The sequence below is a fragment of the Scyliorhinus canicula genome, chromosome 19 (genome assembly GCF_902713615.1).
Source record: "Scyliorhinus canicula chromosome 19, sScyCan1.1, whole genome shotgun sequence".
In the NCBI taxonomy this organism is placed as follows: domain Eukaryota; kingdom Metazoa; phylum Chordata; class Chondrichthyes; order Carcharhiniformes; family Scyliorhinidae; genus Scyliorhinus; species Scyliorhinus canicula.
Genome location: NC_052164.1, coordinates 27,513,863 through 27,538,364, shown reverse-complemented (window position 1 = coordinate 27,538,364; position 24,502 = coordinate 27,513,863). Strand labels below are relative to the sequence as shown.

General features: G+C 46.4%; 1 protein-coding gene across 1 annotated transcript in view; it reads left to right on the top strand.

Annotated features, from left to right (window-relative positions):
- The first annotated feature begins 3,403 nt into the window (after window positions 1-3,403).
- The window catches only part of LOC119954154 (integrin alpha-3-like), a 210,151-nt gene continuing 189,052 nt past the window's right edge, over window positions 3,404-24,502 (top strand). Inside the window, exon 1 of the mRNA XM_038779108.1 lies at window positions 3,404-3,696. Coding sequence (XP_038635036.1) covers window positions 3,524-3,696 — 173 coding nt within the window. The 5' untranslated portion in view covers window positions 3,404-3,523. The remainder of the gene's footprint in view (window positions 3,697-24,502) is intronic.

Here is a 24,502-nt window from a genome sequence, read left to right as displayed (position 1 = left end):
AAGATTGAAGAGCCCACCTTCTCAGACAATGTGTGGAAAACGACTCTTCTCTCAAGTCTTACACAATGTTGCCTTTTCATAATCCAAGGTCACAAGCTTCCTCCTTGACCAACATTCATGAATCCCAAACGAGCTGCCTCCTGCCTCTCATCTCCCAATTTGTCACTCTCACTCACTCCCAAAGGCTTACCACTGCTGCTTTTCCTCCTGAGTGTGTTCCTGTTTGCTGCTCTCAGACTGCCAGACTCTTTTGTATTCTCATGGAGGGATCTTTTGCTTTTCTTACCTATGTTCCATTCTCCACTCTGACGCTCTGTTTCAATACTGTACACTTCATTGTCTGTCTTTTTAAGAACCCAGTGCATTTTTGGGGAATTCAAGTGCAAGTTTTTAAATGTAATTTCACAGTCATGTTTAAAACAACAAAAGAGAATTCTAATGAAAGTTCATCAACCTGAAACGTTAACTCTGTATCTTTCTCTCTCCACAGTTACTGAGTATTTCCAGCATTTTCTGTTCACATCTCATAATTTCAAGCGTCTATATTATTTTGCTAACGCTGTGTAATTTGTCTAATGTTTTTGTCCATTGAAAATATCACAGGCAATCAACCAGTCAACAGAAAAAGACAACTGAGTTGGGGTGAAATTAGTTGGCAGAGCAAATTCAAATGTATCTGTGAATTAATGATTGTTCCATCCAGAATAAGTGGCGGAATTCTCCGACCCCCCGTGGGGTCGGAGAATCGCCAGGGGCCGGCTTCAATCCCGCCCCCGCCGTGGCCCGCATTCTCCGCAACCTGGGAATCGGCGGGGGCAGGAATCGTGCCGTGCCAGTCGGCGGGCCCCCCGCGGTGATTCTCCGGCCTGCGATGGGCGAAGTCCCGCCGCTGACAGGCCTCTCCTGCCGCTGGGAATCAAAACATCTTTGGTGCTGGCGGGAATGGCGGCGCGGGCGGGCACCAGGGTCCTGGGGGGGGAGGGGGGGGGGGGCGCGAGGCAATCTGACCCCGGGGGGTGCCCCCACGGTGGCCTGGCCCACGATCAGGGCCCACCAATCGGCGGGCGGGCCTGTGCCATAAGGGCACTCCTTTTCTTCCGTCCCACCATGGCCTTCACCATGGCGGGGGCAGAAGACATCCCCTCCCCTGCGCATGCGCTGGTATGACGTCAGCAGCCGCTGACGCACCGGCGCATGTGTGGACTTCCGCCGGCCGGCAAAGGCCTTTCGGCCCCAGCTGGCGGGGCGGCAAAGGTCGTTCCCGCCGGTTGGCGGAGCAGGAACCACTCCGGCACAGTCCTAGCCCCTCAATGTGAGGGCTTGGCCCCTAAAGGTGCAGAGAATTCCGCACCTTTGGGGAGGCCCGACGCCGGAGTGGTTGACGCCACTCCAATACGCCGGGACCCCCCCGCCCCGCCGGGTAGGGGAGAATCCTGGCCAAGGTATCAACAAGGTGGATGTGGAGACCCTCCTCACAGATGCTGCTCTTTCGCAGTCTAAACCAAATAAGCATTAATGTACAGGCACCTTGCTTGTATTTATTGGACCAGTAAGTCCTAAATATTCCTCAACAGCTTTGCTGAATTATTTTAATTCAGGGATTCTAACATCTTACCTTAAAAAAAAGGCATTGATTTTTCTCTTGACGTGTTTGTGGTGTGTAGTACATCAAATGATCAGATTTTCTGTATAGCATCATAGAGCTTTACAGCACAGAAAGAGGCTCTTCAGCCCATTGTGTCTGCACAAGTCATCAATCACCTATTCATTCTAATCCTATTTTCCAGCACTTAGTCTGTAGCCTTGTATGCAATACCTTTTTGAATGCTCATCTAAATGCTTCTTAAATGTGATGATTCCTGCCTTTACTGTCCTTTCAGGCAGTGAGTTCTAGATTCTGATCACCCTCTGGGTGAAAACATTTTTCCTCAAAACCCCCCTCGAAATCGCCTGTCCCCCACCATAAATCTATGTTCCCTTGTTGTTGACCCCTCTACAAAGGGAATAAGTTTCTTCTTATCTACCCTTCACCCCTCACACTTTTGTACACCTCAATCAGGTCCCCCCTCAGCCTTCTCTGCTCTGAAGAAAACAACACCAGCCAGACCAGCCTCCCTTTAAGGCTGAAATACTCCAGCCCAGGCAGCATCCTGGTGAATCTCCTCCCAACCTTTCTATCACATCCTTCCTGTAATGTGGCAACCAGAACTACACACAATACTCTAGCTGTGGCCTAACCAGTGTGTTATACAACTCCATCATAATCTCCCTGCCCTTATGTTCTAAACCTTGACTAACAAAGGCAAGTATTCCATATGCCTTCTTAACCACCTTATCTACCTGCCCAGGTATCTTTGAATATGCACACCTTTCTGATCCTTTGTACTTCCTAGCATCCTACAATTCATTGTGTTCCTTTGTATTGTTAGTGCTCCCAAAATGCGTCACCTGCATTGCATTGGAAAGTATTCAGCGATCTTGTTTCCTGGCAAAAGCACATAGTAAATGATCTGCCGATGTGCCACATTTATCAGCTGCTTCGAGTTGTTCCAGGTGTTGGAAAGTAGCCGCATCATAAAACTGTTCAATAAAGGATCACAAGTCCAGGTAAAGTGTCGGTTAGGAGGGGGCTGTGATCACACAGACTTTGCCCATCTGGGAAGCAGGTGCCATTAGATCAGAGGTCATAAAGGACTGGAGCCTTTAGGGGGAATAACAAAATCATTTAATGGTGCCTTTCAGACCACAAGATTCCTCAATGTGTTTACAGCCAATGGAGTACTTTTGAAGTAAAGTCACAGCTGTAATGTGGGAAACAACTTCACCAGATAATGGATGGGCATATTCAATGCCAAACCTGTTGGGTGGATGGAGGAACCAGTTCTCTTCACTGGCAGCTAGGTTTAGGTACAGTTTGTATTTTTTAAATATTACTTTTAGATTAAAATGATAAAAAAAATAATTTGACTTCTAGTTTGGAAGTTTGGCTGCTGTCCATCTCTTTACAATATTACTGAGCACCTATGCATAAACGCTTTATGAACGGTCGCATTCATCATTCGCTTAATTGCCCCTGTTTATTCCCCAAATGTGGAGCACACATTGCCAACAGATTCATGAACTGGTAAAATAAAAACAGAAAATGCTGGATAAACCCATCAGGGTTGGAAGCATCGGTGGAAAGAGAGAGGAGTTAACGATTGGTATGTCAACCATCCTTCCACAGAACTGGTGGGACCCACAGGCAGAATTTTAAAAAAATCATGACCGCCTAATTAACTTGGCAGTGAAGTCAATCCTCGTGCTTCCTCTAGATAACTTTTGGTCCATTCCCCCGAAGGGAAACGGGGTGATGCATCGCTGGCGAGGACACGGCCGCTTTAAGAGGTGCTGAGTGAGTGAGAGTGTGTGTGTGTGTGTGCGGAAGGGAAAGCCTCAGCCGTGCGCAGCACTCCCGGGCCGGTGGAGAGCTTTTGGAACTGGCCAGCGAGCTGGAAGCAAACCCCCTCTTTCTACAATCGGCATGGCGCCTCTCGCAGCTTGCCAGCTTCACCTTCTGCTATCAGCCGCCGTGGCCATGTCTGCAGCCCTCAACATCGATGTGAAGTATCCGATTGTAAAAGAGGGACCAGCCGGCAGCTACTTCGGATACTCGGTGGCTCTGCACCGCCAGCTGAAAGATCGGGATCGCTACCTGTAAGTACATTGGGAGTTGAGTGGGTGGGGGGATAGGGAAGAGGCTTCCCCTCGGCTGGTGGATAAGGGTCCTTTAAGCAGCAGGTGAAACATTGCAAACTGAAAAGTGACCGGCCTCCAGCACCGAGAGTTGTCCATGTAAGTCCAAAAATAAAAGGAATGTAATCGCCTGCGGGTTGAATCACCTTGGCGCGTTTTAACTTCCAATTATAAAAGAATTGCATGTACACACACACACACACACACTCCTTGTTCTTTGCAGCAGTTTCCATTAAAGTGGGAGCGTTTTGCATTAGAAATGTTATATTACAAAATGTGTATACTTCAGAGTGAACAGCAGCTTCTTTCCAGCGAGTGGGTCTCGCTGGCTGGCCGGCCTGTTTTGTGGAATCCCTTGTTTCAAAGTTTAGTTTCAAGCAGAATGCAAACTTTTATTTTTGGTTTAAAAGGTCGCTTTGAGCCTCCGCCGCATTTGGGTGGCATTTATTTTCGTTTCTAAAAGACTCCTATCTCCAGAGCAAGCGGTCCTTCCAAATGATCACACACCTCTGGTGCCACCAGATCCCTGGGACGTCCCGGATCTGAGCTACTGAACAATCTCACTTGCGGGGGTCTTCTTTTGGGGGAGAAGGTGGTTGAGTTTTGACTTGCATCAGGGCGAAGGGGCATTAATACAACTCTCCCCCCACCCCACCTCACACACAGAATGGCAGGAATAAAAGCACTAAAATGCTGGATTAACACAGATTCTTATGCCAGAAAGTGGAATCAAAGGTCCTGATATCTACTGAGGTCGGGTGAACTTGTGCAGGAAAGCTCCAAGTACACTCGGCTCGAAACGTTTAACTCTTTCTCTCTCGCCACCCTCCACGGCTGCCCAGATCTGCTGAGTTTATCCAGCATTTTTCTCTTATCATTCCAGATTTCCAGCTTCCCGCAAGCATTTAAAAAAAATGTATGCTTGCTTTTATTGCAATGCGGTGTAGTCCCTGATGTTTAAGAATTGCAGGCAGCCCCACTCTGGTGGGAGTTGTGTGTGATGTGTTTGAGGGGAGGGTTAATCTCCCCCGCTCCCCTCTAGGGTTGTGCAGTTGTCAAGGAGAGGTGCAGGTAGGACACCTGTAAGATGTCGTTGTGTGGCGGTGCCAGCCATTGAGTCAGCTCCAAGTCCATTCACTTCGCTCTCCACCGCCTCCTCCCCCTCCCTGTGTGACTGGGAGTGTTCAGCTTGGCCAGGAGCTGCTTGTTTGCTTTAGCTGTGCCCTGCTTCAATGGAAGGATAAAGGATTGATCAGGAAGGAATTCTTCTGTGGAGTTTGTTTTTGCGGGGGGGGGGGGGAGGGGTGGTGCTGCATATTTTCTCTTTCCAAGCGTTAAGTTTTCGAACTTTCCTGAGCAACCTCACTCCTCCCCCGGAGAAAACCTTTTTTTTGCTTCCACTTTTTAATGCATGTGGGAAAAAAAGTGTCAACTTCCATTCTGCGTGATTCGAATTAGATTTCGCGCATCAGGCTCGGCTCCCTTATCAACCCATCGAGCTGAAAAATGCCTCGCTCTAATCCGCTCAGTGAATCATTCACTCAAATCTGAAATGGCGCGCCTTCGCCGGCAGCATTTTGCGTTTATGTAGCGCCTTCATGCGACAGAAGCGCCTCAAAGCGCAGGGCGACCTCCTGCAATCGAGAATTTTGGTGTTTTCTCCTCAACCGTCCCCGCCCCGCCCACTGAAGGTTTGGAACTTGTGTCACAGATTATCGAGTGTCATCGGCTGCCTCACTTTGAGGGACTCTTGCACATACTGGGACTTGGGCAATGAGAGCAGGCAGGGCATGCAGCACCGAGGGCATCATAGTTGATCCCTTTCACCCAGTATCCTCCTGAGTACGATTTTCTGGTGAGTGCTTGGAAAATGGATGGCATGGTGGCACAGTGGTTCGCGCTGCTGCTTCACAGCGGCAGGGACACGGGTTGGATTCTGGCCTTGGGTGACTGTATGGAGTCTGCACATTCTCCCAGTGTCTGCGTGGGGTTTCCTCCGGGTGCTACGGTTTCCTCCCACAATCCGGAGATGTGCAAGTTATGTTAAGGAGATAGGGTGGGGTGGTTGGGGAAGTGGAACTGGGGGGAGAGCTCTTTTGGAGGGTCGGTGCTGACCCGATGGGTCGAATGATCTACTTCTGTAGGGATTCTAAGATTTTAAAATGAAGGCATCGAAGTCAAGCATGTTCTGACTATTTAGGATGTTAATCTGTACTCAATGTGGCAAATGTATGTGCATATATATAGTAAGAGAAAGTGACAATGTTTCCTTCCCCCATCTCAATGTTCACCTTTCTTGCAGGCAGTGATTCATGATGGTGTTCTGGTTACTTGCTTCTGGCAGCCTGTCACTACTTCATCATGCAACTGGCCATTCTTTGTATGTGATTTAAAACAGGGAGTGGCAACAGGTTATTTGATAGTGGAAGATATCTGACATCTGTGCATGCATACTTTCCAACAAGTGTCCAGGCATGGCAGTGTACTCCTTTTGAAACTATTAAGAGGTGCAGATGTGTGTCTATGCTTTTTATTTACACACCTGGACTCACAGCTAGTATCCACATAATGCATCCACTGACTGCATTGCTGGGATCGGGAGCCCAGAGTGTTAACTGAAACTACTCTGTGACCATTGCTCTGCAGTCTTAGCCTCTTTAGCCCTGAGCTTAGCTCCGAACCTCCTATGGGCGGCACAATAGCACAGTGGTTAGCACTATTGATTCATTCACGGCTCCAGGGACCTGGGTTCGATTCCTGGCTTGGGTCACTGTCTGTGCGGAGTTGGCACGTTCTCCGCGGGTCTGTGTGGGGTTTCCTCCGGGTGCTCTGGTTTCCTCCCCCAAATCCTGAAAGACGTGCTCGTTAGGTGAATTGGACATTCTGAATTCTCCCTCTGTGTACCCGAACAGGTGCCGGAATGTGGCGACTAGAGGATTTTCATAGTAACTTCATTGCAGTGTTAATGTAAGCCTACTTGTTAGACTAATAAGGATTATTACTATTATCCTCTTCCTCAACAAGGATGTCTATTTCCACCTCTAACATTGTCTTTCTCCACCCTGTCTCAGCTTATCAACTGAAATCTTAAAAATAACAGCAACTTGTATGAAAGGTGCAAGTGTTTCACTGGACAATTACAAAGCAAAATTTAGCACTGAGCTACATAAGGAGAGATCCAAAAGTTTGGTCAGAGAGGTATGTTTTTAATGAGTATTGTAAAGGAGCAAGGTGAGGTGGAGGGGCAGATGGGTGTAAGGGAGGGTATTCCAGAGCTATAGACCTTGGCTAGGATTCTCCGACCCGCATTCTCTGGCGTCGATCCTTGGGCGCACACGTGATTCCCACCGCGCCGGTGGGACCCCCCAGCGATTCTCTGGGCCCCGATGGGCCGAGTGGCCGACGAGTTTGGCTGAGTCCCGCCGGCGTGGGTTACTCAGGTACCACACTGCACATGGAAGGTGAATGTGCGGGGGGCGTCCTGGAGCGGGGGGAGGGGCTCACAGTGGCCTGGCCCGCGATCGGGGCCTACCGATCGGCAGGTTGGCTGTTACCGTGGGGGCCTACTTTACTTCGCGCCGGGCCCCTGTAGGGCTCCGCCCTATTGCCCGGGTGCCGGCGTGGAGAAGGAAGCCCCCGCACATGCGTGGAAATACGCCGGCCATTACGCGCATGCGCGGAATCACACCAGCGTTCTGTGCATGCACGAACTTGCGCCAGCCATTCTGCGCTGGCTGGAGCTGTGGGCACTACTCCTGTGCCAACATAGCCCCGAGGAAGAAGAGAATTCCTCACTTTCGGGAACCGGTGAAGCCGGAGTAGTTGGCCCCGGTTTTCACGCCGGCGTGTGAACGTAGCCTCATTATTAGAGAATCTCGCCCCATGCCTTTGACTCTTCCAATGCTCCTTTTGTTCTTGGCTTAAAACGGTTGTGAACCTGAAATCGGGCATCTGCTGCCCAGTTCCTAACATGCACCATGTGCTGTTCTCCTATCATCCCTGTGCTCACTGGCCAAAACTCCAGCAATGCCTCTATTTTTAATGCCCATATTGGCCTTCTCATCTCTGTAATCTCCTCTAGCTCTACAACCCTCACAAGACTTCCACACTCCAGTTATTCGGGTCTCTTGGCCATCCCCAATTTTATTTGTTCCAACATTGGTGGATGTGCCTTCAACTTCTTCTACTCCAACTCCCAATATCCTCTCAACACCTCCGTTTCTGCATCTCTCTCCCTTGTCCTGTAAGATGCTCCTTAAAATGTATCTCTTTGAGCAAACTATTGGTCACCTGTCCTAATCCCTCTATATTCCTCGGTGTAACATTTGATACATGTTTTGGGATGTTTTACTAGGCTAATGGCACTAAATAAATTAAAAGGTGTTCCATTTAACTCTGCAGTCTTCCTTTTATCTTAGTATCAGTTCACAGCATGTCAAAGTCAGCCCCACCGTCCCAGCCACTGGTAAAGGTATAAAAACTGCACATTTATTTCGTTTGGATTTTAAAGCTGGTGCGAGAGAGGGAGAAATTCTGAGCCAGCCATAACAAATAACTGATGCACATTCCTACAGCTTTCAGCGAGGTCAGACAGGTCAGAGACTGACTAACGTGGGACAGCATTCTTAATCGACCTGTGGTGGTGTGGTATGTGTGTGTGTGTTGGGGGGGGGGGGGGGGGGGGGGGGGTTGGTGAGAGAGGGGCACATTTGCTTCTGGCCATCCTGGCTCAGACTGAATGTGGGGATCTTTAAGGGGTTGAAATTATCCACATTTTGTGCACATTGACTGTCAAAGGTGCCTGCCTGAAGAGCCTTGGAACAAATACACTGTTGACTGTGTGACACCTGTTTAGCTGAGAAAAGTAAATAACATGAAGAAAGGATGTGAACCTTGTTTGTGGTCGGTCTATGTTAAATATAATTAAAGGGGCTGCTAATGCAGATTGTGTTTCGTACATCTGTGTCGCTATATCTTCCAGTGTGTGTAAATTACTTTGGTCTGGGTGAAGTTGTGGATGGGGGGGTACAATAGTAAAATGCAAATCTTTTCTTCATTGGGGAAGTGAGGATTCCACTCTAGGCTCAGTAATGTAAAACCTCCTTCACTTATCGTAATGGAAGTATTACATATGTGGGTTGATATTGTTGTGCTGTTGCATGGTCCCTTTAAGAGTTGAGTCACATGATCGTCCAAGACCTGATTGGCTACTTTGTGGGCTTCGAGTCAGTCCAGACCTAACCTTTGTACAGTTAACAACCGTCTAATAAATCTCTGTTGATTATTATGTTCAACTCACGCGCTTCAGCATTACCTTTCTTGTATCCTGCAAATACAATAAACAATAGGATAAATTAAACTTGCGATAAGGAACAGGTCAGAAAAATATTCGCGATCACACCTGACACGTGGCACTCTGCACTGGGCATCGGAACCAGTAAGGATTTGGGAGCAAATTCAAAGGAAAGGTCCATTCTGAATTTAAACCGGCACCCAAAGAGCTCAGGTTGTAGAGCTCACCACGTGCAGTGTAGACACAGAGGCAGAGGGGGCAGAGAGGGAAAAAAATTGATCATCACCAGCTGATATAATTGGTTTATTCACCATTATTAACTAGACCATTAATATAAGGGAAGTTAGAACAAAGAACATACAGTGCAGAAGGAGGCCATTCAGCCCATCGAGTCTGCGCCAACCCACTTAAGCCCTCACTGCCACCCTATCCCCGTAACCCAATAATCCCCCCCTACCCTTTTTTGGTCACCAAAGGCAATTTATCATGGCCAGTCCAACTAACCTGCACGTCTTTGGACTGTGGGAGGAAACCGGAGCACTCGGAGGAAACCCACACAGACACGGGGAGAACGTGCAGACTCCGCACAGACAGTGACCCAGCAGGGAATCGAACCTGGGACCCTGGCGCTGTGAATCCACAATGCTAATCACTTGTGCTACCCTGCTGCCCAGTTGCAAGAGCATTCCGCACTAAAAAATAGCAGGAAACTTTGGCGCCATGGGTCCATTTGAGAGAGACTTAGGAAACTGGAAATCATGTGCAGAAAGATTCCACTATTATACACTGGCCAATAAAGTTTCAGAAGATATTCAGGTCCCTGCTTTTCTTAATACAATTGGAAGCCAAACTGTTAATTTCCTCAGAGGTTTGGTCCAACCTGAGAAACCCGGTGACAAAATTTATCAGGAATCAAAATATTACCAAAGTCATTAATTATTGCGGAGAGATTTAAATTTCACAGAAGGAATCAACTAGAGAGAGAAAGCATTGCGCAGTTTGTCGCAACCCTCAAACACCTCTCAGAGTTTTGCAAATTTGGTCAGTCGTTTGATGATGCAATTAGAGATAGCTTGGTTTATGGGTTGAGAAATGGGACCATTCAGACAAGATTATTATCGGAACAAAATCTAAGTTTAAAAAGAGCATTTGATATTGCCGTTTCCATTGAGCTTGCTGCTAAAGAGACTTTTCAGTTTGGAGCAGGCACAACCGTTAATAAACTGGCTGCCGCCCAGAAAAAATTAACCTTGCGACAGGCGTATTATTGCTGTGCAAAAATGCTCCATTCACAGGCTGATTGCTGGAGCAAGGATAGCCATTCTAAAAATTGTGGCAGAACTGGCCACACAGCAAGTTGGAGTAAAACAGTCCTTCAAGAGAAGAACGGTCAAAGAAAAAAACTGAACACTTGAAGCAATAAAATTAATTCAGCAAAGAAAATTCACAAGGTGGAAGAAAATAAGAATAACAACAATGAAAACACAGCACGTGATTCTGATGAGGAACTGTTGAATGTATTATGTGAACAAGGTGAATCGTATCGGATCTGGGTAATTCCAAAACTGAATGGACAATCTGTAAAAATGAGGGTCGATACAGGTGCTGCTGTCTTTAATTGAGACCATCTACGAACAGAAATTGAATTGCCTACTATTGAAGCCAGTAAATGCCATACTGAGGATCTACACTGAAGAGATAGTGCCTCTAAGAGGATACATCACAATCAAAGTAGAGTTAAGTGGGAAAACTGCAGAGTTGCCACTTCAGGTGGTCTGAAGAAGATTTTCAGCTCTCTTTGGCCGCTCTTCAGGCTGGAAATGATCAAGTTAAACTGGAGTGCAATACATAGCTTAGTTGATCCAAAGACAGATTTACAGACCATCGCAGAAAAATACAACCGTGTATTCCAAGGGCCACACAGGGGTCCATGGAAGAAGTACACGTATCTTTAAAGATCAAGGAAAATAGCCAGCCGAAGTATCTCCCACACGAGACGTCCAAAGATAGAATTTGTACTTGTGGATACAGGAGTCTTGAACCGATCAATACCAGGGACTGGGCAACACCTTTGTGCCTGTTATGAAGCAAAATGGAACAATTCACACCTGCGGAGATTTTAAAACAATCACCAATTCTATGCCCAGATCAATAACTGTTACCATTGATTGAGGATTTGTTTGCTGGCCCAGCAGGAGGTCAGAAGTTCAGACTTACAGCAGGCCTGCCTGCAAATTAATGTTGCAGCTGAACCTCAACACCTGCTCGCCATTATTAAACATAAAGGCCTTTTCCATTATAAGAGGTTACGTTTTGGAATACCGTCAACACCTGCTTTACGTCAACAGTCCATGGACGAGATCCTTAGTGGTTTATAGGGCGTACAGTGTTACCTCCATGATATACTAATTACCAGTACCAATGAGCAAGAACACTGGCGTAATTTAGAAGCCTCATTAAAACGCCTTCAGATGCATGGTTTTCACATGAGGAAAGATAAATGTGATTTCTTTCGAACATCAGCCCAATATCTAGGCCATGTCATTGATGAGAAGGGTTTACACAAGTTGTGCTAAGATGATGGAATATAATGGAGGCTCCACAACAAAGAAATGTAACACAGTTATGATCATTCCTATGGTTAATTAACTACAATGGTAGATACTTTCCAAATCTAGCAACCATACTCAAACCACTACGTCACTTATGGGTGAAACAAGCTTGGCAATGGACACCAGAATGTGTAAAAGCATACCCTTCAGACACTGAAGAAGTCAGAAGTATTGGTACATTTCATCCCGAAGTTACCACTACAATGTGCCTCTGATTCCTCGCAGTACGGAGTTGGAGTGGTGGTGTGTCACAGGTACTACCTTCAGGGGAATAAAGACCAATAGCTTTTGCGTCATGCACCTTAAGTGCTGACTCAAACTATGCTCAGTTGGAGAAAGTCACAGTATTATTTTGGGTTTGAGAAAATTTCACTTCATGTTGCTGATAGATCACAGGCCCTTAACAGCTATTTTTGACCACACAAAGATATTCTTTTGTTGGCAGAAAATAGACTCCAACGATGGTTCTATGATTCTAAGCGCACATTCGTATGAGTTCAAATACTACCAGTCAGAGAGCCACGCCAATGCTGATGCATTGTCATGTTTACTGTTGCCTGCTGGTCGGATAACACAGTAATGAAAATATTTTCTGTTGTGTGCAGATAGAACACATTCCAGTGACTGCAGCTCAAGTCCAATGACATACCAGAAATAATCCCGTGATGGGGAAGATACTGGAAATAGTGTTAAAGGGGAGGATAGCGGGAACACATCCTGAATTAAAGCTGTACATTTCCTGGAAATTCGACCTGACAGTACAGGACAGATGCCTATTGTGGGAGATGAGTGTAATAATTCCTCCAAATTTGCGACAGATTGTATTGGAACAATTATATGATGGACACCCGGGTATAGTGTGAATGAGGGAACTTATATGAAGATACCTTTTTGGTGGCTAGGAATCGATGGCCAGACAGAGGAAACAGCAGATGTGCCAGTGCCATGTACAGCAGAAATACCAATGTGGAGTTTGTACTTTCTCAACTTGTCTGTGTGGGTTTCCTCTGGGTGCGTGGGTTTCCTCTGGGTGCTCCGGTTTCCTCCCATTGTCCACAGTGCAGGTTAGGTGGATTGGCCATGCTAAATTGCCCTTTGTGTCCAAAAGATTAGGTTGGGTTACTGGGTTACGCGGATAATAATAATAATAATGATAATAATAACTTATTGTCACAAGTAGGTTTCAATGAAGTTACTGTGAAAAGCCCCAAGTCGCCACATTCCGTGCCTGTTCGGGGGGGGGGGGGGGGGGGGGGGGGGCAGGCAGGTACGGCAATTGACCCTGCGCTGCTGGCCTTGTTCTGCATTGCAAGCCAGCTGTTTAGCCCATTGATGGAAGCCTGGGCTTAAGCAGGGTGCTCTTTCCAAGGCCTGCTGCAGACTCGATGGGCTGAATGGCCTCCTTCTGCACTGTAAATTCTATGATTCGATACCTACTCTTCATTTTTCTGCAGAAGAGACTCTAATACCTTCTAGGGCCGGGTCATCCACAGTAGAACCTAAGAATACGTCTTACGATCAAGAACAATCAAATCCTTGAAGTGCGAAGCCAACCAGTGTACAGTAGACACCACCAGATTGTCTTTTCATTGACTGTATTATCATTGGGTAATAATGCAATGTCTGCCCTTGTGTATATGTGTGAATGACTATATAAAAATACTACAGTTTCTTGTGTTGATCTTAGAAGTACAGGGTGAGGGATATATATGTGGATTGATATTGTTGTGGAGTTGCATGATCCCTTTACGAATTGAGTCATGTGACAGTCTATGACGTGATCGGCTACTTTATGGATTTTGAGTCATTCCAGGCCAAGCCTTTGTAAAGTTAACAACCATCTAATAAATCTCTGTTGATTATTGCGTTCAACCCACATGCTTCAGCAATTCATTTCTTTTATCCTGCAACAGGCAGCTTTCCATTCATGGATGATGAACATTCAAGAGTCTCCAAATTTCAACTTGGAAACACTATTGATATTGACAAAATTTCAATATGTGAAATAGAACAAACAAAGCACTAGCGATCTGAGGGAAAACATCCTTGTGCAGCGAGTGGTTGTAATCTGGGGCAAAATTCTCCGACCCCCCGCAGGGTCGGAGAATCGCCTGGGGCCAGCGAAAATTTCGCCCCAGCCGTGGCCGGAATTCTCCGCCACCCGGGAATTGGCGGGGGCAGGAATCGCGGCGCACCGATTGGCGTGCCCTCTGCGCCGATCGGCGAGCCCCCTGCAGCGATTCTCCGGCCCGTGATGGGCCGAAGTCCCGCCGCTGAGAGGCCAATCCCGCCGCCGTGGTTTCAACCACCTCTGGTGGTGGCGGGATTGGCGGCGTGAGCGGGCCCCCGGGGTCCTGGGGGGGCGCGGGGCGATCGGACCCCGGGGGGGGTGCCCACACGGTGGCCAGGCCCGCGATCAGGGCCCACCGATCGGCGGGCGGGCCAGTGCCGTGTGGGCACTCTTTCTCTTCCGCCACGGCCTCCCCCTATCCCGCATGCGCCGGTGGTGACGTCAGCGGCAGCTGACACACCGGCGCATGCGCGAACTGGCGAAGGGGGGGGCGGGCGTCAAAGGCCGTTGGCACCGGTTTTGGTGCTAGTCGGCGTGGCGCCAACCACTCCGGCGCGGGCCTAGCCCCAAAGGTGCGGAGAATTCCGCACCTTTGGGGAGGCCATACGCCGGAGTGGTTGGCACCACTCCGCTACGCCAGGACCCCCCGCCCCGCCGGGTAGGGAGAATCCCGGCCCTGGAGTGCAATGCCTGAGAGTGTGGTGGAGGCAGGTTCAATCGAAGCATTTAAGAGGGAATTGGATTATTATCTGAAAAGGAAGCATGTGTAGGTTTATGGGGAAGAACCAGGGAATGGCACCAGCTAAATTAAATCACTCTTTTGGGGAGCCAATGCAGACATGGTGGTCTCAAAGGCCTCATTCTGAGCTGTTACTATGAATTCTGACCATTTATAATTGATGCACATATTTTCAGAATTTTGCAAACGTTTCTGCATCATATTCCACAATGCTGCTCATATTTGGAAGAGTGAAAATCAATGGGCTTTTAAGACTAATTTAAAAATTCTCACCAAGCCTTGCAAAAAATTAATCTGCACAAGGCTTTTTCCATTTGAAAATGTTGGGATGGAATTTTACCATTTTTTAAGTAAATGTCAGCTCAGGCAGGAAAAGCGGGAGCTGCCCCTCCGCTCTATGGCTGGCTTTTCACACCATATTTTTCACACCCATATTTTTCACAATTATATCAAAAGAAGTTCTGGAGGAGATGAGAGAACGCCCCGCCAGCAACCTCGGCTTCAGGAGATCAGGACGCCCCAATCAAGGATTTCCACCTCACCACTTCCCGGCCCACTCCACAGACTCGGGAAACCCTCCTCCTCCCTCCACGCCCACCCCGTGTACATGATAACCCCCCTGGACTCCTCCAACAGAACCCTGCTCCTCAGAAAGGAAGTGCCAGGAACATCCAGGGGTATGGCCTGGCATGACCCTCTCCCCTTGGGGAATGTTCCTACTTGTGTAAACCTGTCAGAGACTGTTCGCCAGGTCCCTGTTTGTCAAAATCCTAAGTATACCCCGCCATTTTGATATCACTGAAATCTCGCCGGCGTAAAAGCCACATGGTGACTCCCATTGAATTCTCCCCCCCCATGGCTTTAGCGCCCGCTGAAAATAGAGGTGAAGAATCCTGGCCTTTGTATATTATCAGGATAGCAGATTGTCATGTCCTGTAGACTAGCCCAAGTCAATGATGAACTACAGAATATTTAGTTTAAATAATTTGTCTTGAAACAACTATGCGATGAGATAACTTGGATAAATAAAATAATAAACTACAAACACTAATTATTGTAGAACTTCTGCAAAATACATCTATCCTCCAGCACGACCTACTCCCGACTTCCCAGCCACAGGGTCACAGTAAGTTTACATTGCCACCTGGTGGTCGGAGGTCATGCACAATATTATGCAGTCCTTTATGCATGTCATCACACAGCTCATAGAAATAAATGCAGTGGAAGTTTCAAGCTAGTTACGAGGGCGGCACGGTAGCACAATAGATGGCACTGTTGCTTCACAGCGCCAGGGTACCAGGTTCGATTCCCGGCTTGGGTCACTGTCTGCGTGGGTTTCCTCCGGTTTCCTCCCACAGTCTAAAGATGTGCAGGTTAGATGGATTGGCAGTGCTAAATTGCCCTTAATGTCCAAAAAAGTTAGATGAGATTACTGGGTTATGGGGATAGGGTGGAAGTGTGGGCTTAGGTAGGGGTGATCTTTCCAAGGATCGGTGCAGATTCGATGGGCTGAATGGCCTCCTTCTGCACTCTAAATTCTATGATGCTGTGATTCTAATTGTAAATTACTCGACTTCTCGAGTGTTGCCATATTTGGTGGATCCTGTGGCAGTTTTTATATTGCAGGGTTTCTCTTCAATGCAATATAAAACTTGTATTGCAATGTAACTAATGTTTCTAGCAGTATATGTGCGATGCCATTTCTGTGCACTGCTTGTCTTATGAAGAGAGATTGAGCTGTTTTGGCCTGTACCCTATCGAGTTTACAAGAATGAGAGGAGATCTAACTGATGTATATAAGATGATAAAAATATAAGATTGATAAGTTCGACAGAGGGCAGATGCTTCCTCTTGTGCGGTATTCGAGAACAAGAGGTAATTGTTTTAGGATAAGGGGAAGCAGATTTAAAACAGAGATGAGGAGAAATTCCTTCTCCAGACTGCGGTGGATGCCAGGACAGTGAGTTAATTTTAGGAGGAAATACATTTTTAATAAGTAATGAGTTGAAATGTAATGGAGAATGGGTGGGAAAGTGGAGGTAAGGCTGAGAGGTAATCAGCCAGGATCATATTGAATGGCGGAGCAGGCTCGAGGGGCTGAATTGTATACTCCTGCTCCTAGTTCTTCCACTTCAGAAGTGAGAATCTTTTGAAATGATAAATTCCTGAGATCTGAGGTGTTCTGCTCTTTGGATAGTTCCTAGCTAAGTCCAATTCATCCCTGTAAGGTACCTGCAGCGTTCGATGCACAGGCACACCATGAGTTCATAGAAGGTTTAGTTCCAGAGTTCTTAAATATTACAATAATGTGGCACCAAATGGGGTTACACTTGCTGAGAGCAGAACCAGTACACGGATATTCCTGCAGGTCACCTCCTCATTGACACCGTGGATGGGCCATTGTGTCTAGATGCCCTGAAACCCCCTCCCTCGGTAGGTTCTCCTCTTTCCGCCCTCTGTTGGCCAATGCTAGTAAGGCCGACCAAAGAAACAGGTAATAGGTATACGCTGAAGCATAGAGGGGTCGGCACCACTGAGTGGGAGAAGGCCAAGGACCACTCGGCATGGCTCCACCTGGTCCGTCAAGGCGCAAGCAGCTCTATGGCTCAGCGACTTGACAGCGAGGGTAGCAGGGGAAGGAGAAGGAAGCAAACTCAGTATTGTGAATTCCACCTCCCCGTGCATCAACAAGCCGTCACCATGGAAGAACTTGAGGCTACAGAATTGGACTCTTCAGTCATCTGAAGACTCACCAAGCCTGACTAACGTCATCCTTGATTTTGAGGGGCCACCGGCGACATTCCTGCAGGTTACCTGCTAATTGTCTGTGCTGCAATTAAGAAATGCTGGCCGCAATCTCAGGGCTGAGCCTCAGCAGCCACATTGAGAGAGGTTGGCATCTGTTGAGGCAAGTCGGGGACCAAGAGGGAACTTCAACATGGAGGTTCCCTTGGAGATGTACATTTTGAAAATGAAAAACCAGAGGGGGCTAACCAGGCAGCGCGTCCAAGCAAAGGGGGAATGCCTCCAGGTGACTCATTGGAACTCCTGGGGCTGCCCTTCCTGTCTGCAGCCCTCTCTTTGCAGTATGGAGTGCCTGGTTCCAATGGCCAAGGCCCCAAAACATCCCACAGGGAGGCAGCCGCCACGGAGCTGGCAACGTCCTCGCCTGGCAGAGAGGCCACTCTTCTGCCAGTGGCCATTTAAGTCACCACAAATTGTGGCTTTGGCTGTCCATCTCTGATCTGGATCCCTGCCCACTTTTGGGAAACTTCTCCAGCAGTAGGAATGTGTTGCTGCTATTTTCTCACTCCCTCCGCTGCCTCCAAGTGCATCACCGCAGAGTCAGAATTCTCTGCCCATTGTTTCTGGAACCCACATAAGCTAATCACATTTCGATCAAATTATACCATTCTGATGCCATGATTCACATCTGCTTCTTGCAGACATTGATGATGGCAGAGAGCAGCTGAAGTTGCTCAGTTCTCAATTTCTGAAGATTTGGATAATTTGTCAAAACCATGAAACTAAATGAATCATTCAGGAAGAAATAGGGAACCTAGGAGGAACTTCTTTACTCAGTGTGGTGAGATTCAAATTTGATACATTGTGGAGTAGTTGAAGCAAATAGTGTTGCTGCATTTATGGAAAGGCTAGACCAAAACATGGGGGAGAACTGAATATGCAGATAGTTCGAGAAGCACTGACTGAACCCTGGGCTGGATTCTCCGCCCCGCCGCGCCACGTTTCTGTTTCACCCCGCTGGCAGGATGCTCCGTTATGGCAGCCGGTCAATGGGATTTCCCTTTGTGGGACAGCTGATTGTGATTGAGGACCAATAGCCGAAACAAGAGCTATGAATATTTCCATTTAAGTTAGTCTGTTGTGTGTCTCTCTCCTGGCTGCCAGTTTCTTCTTTCTTTCCTATAGCTCTGTTCCTTTTTAAGTTCTGTGCCAATATCTTACAGTTCCACTTGAAAGTTTAACTCCGCTCTCCTCTCTAAAGATACTGAGTGACCTATTCAGTATTTCCCATCTTTTTCCGTTCTGGTTCCTGGGAGACATTTACGATCATTATGAGCTGAGTCATCTTTATACAATAAATGGGTTTAAAATATATATTCTTCTTCTCCTGTGCTATAATTTTGCTAGTTACACAAAGGCTCCAAGTAATTGTACCTCATCATTCAGGCTGATGCACTTCTTTCCAGTTGAAAGCAGATAACCATAACCTTTTCTGCACTTGTGTTAGCAATGTACCACCTGCTAGTTATTCCAAGTCATGATTTGTACAAGTCCATTGACACCTTATACTTTGTAATGAACGTGTCAAGTTTGTAATACATCACACAGCATGGAATAAATATTCATCTGCTTGCCTGTCTAGCCAGGATTCTGTTGGGGGAACTACATTGTCACAACTCTCTGCTATACACTTACAGTTTCCCTTCCGTGGGTGGATAGTTCATTTCAAGTTATCTTGGCATGCTGTTCATGCTGTTGATACTGTTCATCTTGGATTAAGCTTGAACTAAGGATCCCCAATAGGCGTAATAGAATTCAAATGACTAAGTATGGAATTATAGGCATTTGGTTGGAGGTTTTGATGATCCCTCTGAGTAGCTCTTTCTTTGTCTGAATGTTGTCTGATTACACCTTTGTGAAGCACCTTGTTTAGGCCATTAAGGGTGCAATTTAAACACTAGTTGAACAAGTTCTGGGTCCAATCAGTATCATATTTGACCCCGAAGGTGAACTTTCAACCACACTGCCACGGAAACTGCTCATTGTCACCTTTTTAACATTGCTGACTGAACTCCTCCTTCTTTTGCAACCCTCATCCATGCCTTTGCTATTTCCCAACTTCTAATACACCCTTGGCCGACCGGCCTCCCACATTCTACTGTCTGTCACCTTGAGATCATCGAAAACTCTGCTGCCCTAACTTGAGCCACATTTAATTCACTCATCACCCCTGTGCTACTCTGGCCCACATTCAAGTAACGTACTGAATTTTAAAATTCCCATCCTCATTATCAAATCCTTCCATGGTCTTGCCCCTCCCTAATGGCCATGATGTGGAGATGCCGGCATTGGACTGGGGTGAGCACAGTAAGAAGTCTTACAACACCAGGTTAAAGTCCAACAGGTTTGTTTCAAACATGAGCTGTGGGAGGAAACCCACGCAGACACTGGGAGAACGTGTAGACTTCCAGTCGGGGAACACTTCAGCAGTCAAGGGCATTCAGCCTCTGATCTCCGGGTAAGTGTTCTCCAAGGCGGTCTTCAGGACACGCGACAACGCAGAATTGCCAAGCAAAAACTTATAGCTAAGTTCCGCTCAACAGGGATCTTGGATTCATGTCGCATTACATCCACCCCCCACCATCTGGCCTGGACTTGCAAAATCCTACCAACTGTTCTGGCTTGAGACAATTCACACCTCTTTAACCTGTGATTATCCCTCTCCCTGGATCTGTAATGATTTGATTGCCTGCAAATGCTCGCATTCCAAGCATTGTCCAGCATCTCTGACTTTGTCTATATAAATGTTTCTGGAACATACCTCTCCATTCACCTGAGGAAGGAGCTGTGCTCCGAAAGCTCGTGTTTGAAACTGTTGGACTTTAACCTGGTGTTGTAAGACTTCTTACTGTGCTCCCTAATGGCGACTTATCTCTCAGCCCCGATTTTAATTGCTCCACCATTGGTGACGGTGCCTTCAACAGCCTACGCCCTAAGCTACTGAATTCTCTCCCTACATATTTCTGCCTCTCCATCTCATTTTCCTCCTTTAAGACAGTCCTTAAACTTGCTCTCTGACAAACGTTGTCATCTGACCTAATGTCCCCTTATGTGGCTCAATGACATGTTTTTTCATGCCTCTAGGAAGTAAGTTAGAATGTTAATTATGTTAAAAGCATTGTATGAATACCAGCTGTTGTCCTCTGTGCTGAGTCAGCTAATCTCAGTCAGGGCAACAGTATTTATTAATTTATTAACAAGTATTTATCACTCGTGCACATGGAAGGGCAAAACAAATCAAATCTGATCTTCAGTGACCCTGCTGGTAAGTGGACAGTGAGAAAGTAGAGTTTTTCATAGAATTTACAGTGCAGAAGGAGGCCATTCGTCCCATTGAGTCTGCACCGGCTCTTGGAAAGAGCACCTCACCTAAGGTTAACACCTCCACCCTATCCCCATAACCCAGTTATGTCCAATTTTGGACACTAATGGCAAATAATCATGGCCAATCCACCTAACCTGCACATCTTTGGACTGTGGGAGGAAACCGGAGCACCCGGAGGAAACCCACGCACACACGGGGAGGATGAGCAGACTCCGCACAGACAGTGACCCAAGCCGGAATCGAACCTGGGACCCTGGAGCTGTGAAGCAATTGTGCTATCCACAATGCTACCGTGCTGCCCAGTAGGGGATTATCACATCAGATCAGTCATGATCTCATTGAATGGCGGAGCAGCCTTGATGGGATGAATGGCTACTTCTTTTCCCATGTCTTATAAAGGGGTGGTGCAATGGTTAAGCACTGCTGCCTTACAGTATAAGGGACCTGGATTTGATTCCAGCCTTGGGTGATTGTGTGGAGTTTTCACATTCTCCCCGTGTCTGCGTGGTTCCCTCCTGGGGCTATGGTTTCCTCCCACAGTCCAAATATGTGCAGGATAGGTGGGGTTGTGGGGGTAATGAGCCTAGTTAGGATGCTCTTTCAGAGGGTTGGTGCATACCCGATGGGCCAAATGGCCTCCTTCTGCACTGTAAGGATTCTATGGATATGTATGGACAGAATCAAACTCTGCTATGCCTTCTGTACTAACTACTGCTCGTTAAACTTTGACATAGACTGCACTGTAAAATGAGACCCTTCATTTAAGGGAGCAAGGGAGAAAATAGGGGACAAAGAAATAAACTTTACAAATCTTGTATTTTTCTCATAAATGCCTGTTTGGGGGCATATGCTGGAATTTGTTTTGTGACTAAGTTTACGACTCTAAAATGCCAAGAAAATATCATTTCGAACTGCTCTAAATCATAATCTGCTCAGATCCACTTTAAAGGCATCTGGGAAATTGATTGGCAAACTTCCTCCTGTTTATTTATAAATGTACACTGCAATTACACAAATTGCATAAGAAAATGCATCTAATGCACATAACAGTGAGATTACAATAAAAATGTTCTCTCGTTCTTTCAGCCCTTCTGGAAACTTGATGTCAGTTTCCTTTATAAGGCATTACATTTCAAGAGACAATATGTGAGATTTATTCTTCTTTAACACGCTGCACTTGATCTGGAAGTACTTGCTGCTGACTGCCGAAAGTGAGCAAGAATTACATCTCTCAATTTGACCGTGAAAATGTAAGCACATTTAAAGAGGGGGGCAGAGTCCATCTTTAACCCCCCTGTTTCGTTACAGTAAACATGTCCCTTCATAACACTTCCTCAATCTGCTGGTAGGAAAACATTTTGAAAGTGAAGAATAAAATGTAAATGTGTTGCCACCCAGTTGCAGGGGCAACAATTAACGACTCACTCCGTTCCTCAGGGCTGTAGCTAGCTGCTTGGCTCTGTTTAGTTTTCATTCTGATTGGTGTGAATGTCATCAGGCTGAAGACACATAGAACATCTTCAGAGGAACAGGATTTATGGAATAAACTTCCACACTCATGTTTGGATAAGCTTGCACTGCATCATGCCTTTGGATTGCTGTAGCTCGAAAGTTAGAGCATAGGTTGTTGTACGGATTTGGAGCAGCACTCTAGTTTGGACTCTGTTTTGTGGGTTCTTCTTCGTGGGGAGTGGGGGGGGGGGGGGGGGGGGGGAGGTGACACTGCGTCATTAATGAAATTAAACTTCATTTACCCAAGAAAAGTAATCTTTAATCAGTTGGAGCTTAATTTATTGTTTGAGTACCCAATTCATTTTTTTTCCAATTTAGCGCAGCCAATTCGCCTACCTTGCACATCTTTTGGGTTGTGGGGGTGAGTTGGAGGTTTAGCTTGATTAGCCAAACTGTGGCTCGCGAAAACATAACTGACTTCTGCACTCTTCCAAATGCTGCTCTGGTTCTGTTAAAGAGTTTATTATTTCAAATAAAGAGACAATGATGGATTCAAGACTGTAAAACCATGTGCAGCAGACATTCCAAGAGGAGTTAAAATAACTTTTTGATGTGTGAAGGGGTCTTTTATATGATGTTTGTATTGCAGAGGGAGCAATAAAGCTGCAGAGTAACAGCTGTCTTCCAGTGTGTATCTCGAGGTTCTGATGAAGCCATAAACAACGTGAGCTTGCATTTTGTATCCCAAGCTCCTAATTCTGTTCTAATTCGATGTAACACACAGACCCAGTTATTGTCCGTAATTTCTGATTTCCACAGTTAGACTCTGAAAAGATCACCACTTTTTACATAATGGAGCATAGTGACTACTGGTGATTTCAGAATGGCTCAGTTAGTTATCGCAGCATTTGAACAAGTCAGTCCCTGCTTCCCAAAATAAGCGAAATACTGCGGATGCTGGAATCTGAAACTAGAACAGAGGGCGCCGGACAAACCCAGCAGGTCCACCAGCATCTATTTGGATAGAAACAGAGTTAATGCTTTGACTCTTGGTTAGAGGAGTCGAAATGTTAACTGTTTCTCTCCTAATAGACACTGGCTGATCCGCTGTGTTTTTCAGACACCCCTGTTCTTGTTCCTGCTTCCCAAATTTTCTCCTTCAGTTGGCAGGTTTTTCCTTTTTTTAAAAATTTTGTTTCCCCCCCAAGTCCATTTTGTGTTAAATTACTGGCTTGTTTGAAATCAGTGGGAGGCCTTTTTCTCAATACACTGAGATATGCGTTTGCTTCCTCCAATTTTGTTGAGCGTAAAATCTTTGGTGCCTGCGCCTTGGTTTTAGCAGTGGAGGACGGCGTTGTAAACTGCCTCCTTCAACTCCCCACATGGCTCCTGCCTCGAGGTACTTGGCAGCACTTGTGTCAAGGTGCTTCTGCTTTGTGGTCGGTTTTGGGTTAAACATAAACAGGAGGTGGGAAATGGCTTTCAGATCCATGGTCATATTAAATTTGATCTGCACCATCATCCCCCTTGCTTTGCAGTTTAAAAATGAGTCAGTTCTTCGCTTGGAGATTGAAAAGAGAATGTTCCAAGAGCGAACTATTCAGCGTGGTTTTGTGAAGAAAACAACGATAAGATCAGTATGGGGATAAAGCTCAGGAAGGAAATCATAAAACACCTTGTGTGAGTGAGCTATGGCACCATTGCTTTTCCATGTTCATTCCCAAGTTAGCTTCTTCAAGATCTTAACACTATTAAGATTCCTTTTGTTAGAGGGATGGGGCGATAAAATAGAAATACAACAAAAACACATCATTATAAGTAAAATCTATTTTGTAAAAGGTCCCATACACCTACCATTTTAAATAAAATTTCTTATGTAAAAAGACCCAAAAGTGCTTCAGAGTAGATAAAAAATGAACCAAGAAGGAGGTACGAGGTGACCAGAAACTTGGTTAAAATGAGTCTTAAAGTATGAGGGGGAGAAGAGAGTGCAGTTTCGCGAGGACATTTCAGAGTATGGAGTCCTGATGACTTAGGGCACAACCACCAACGAAGGAGTAATGGGTGGCAAGGATTCACCAAAGACGGGACGGAATTTGCCAGTCGTTGGGATTCACCTTTCCCACCGGCAGCGCCATGCCTGCGGGGTTCCTGTCAGAGTCAGGTGGTTATGAAGGGAAATCCCATTGACAAGTGGCGGGAAGATAGAATGGTGCGCCACCAAGTAGCACGTGGCTGGGGAACAGAATAATCCTGCCCAGAGTCAGAAGAATGGTGAGTTTTTAAGAGGGGTATTGGTCTGGAAGATGCTAAAGCAGAGGAGGGACAAGATGATGAATAGAATTATAATAATATGCATAATCTTATCTTTTATTGTTGTCACAAGTAGGCTTGCATTAACACTGCAATGGATTTACTGCGAAAGTCCCCTAGTCACCACACTCCGGCATCTGTTCCAATAAACGGAAGG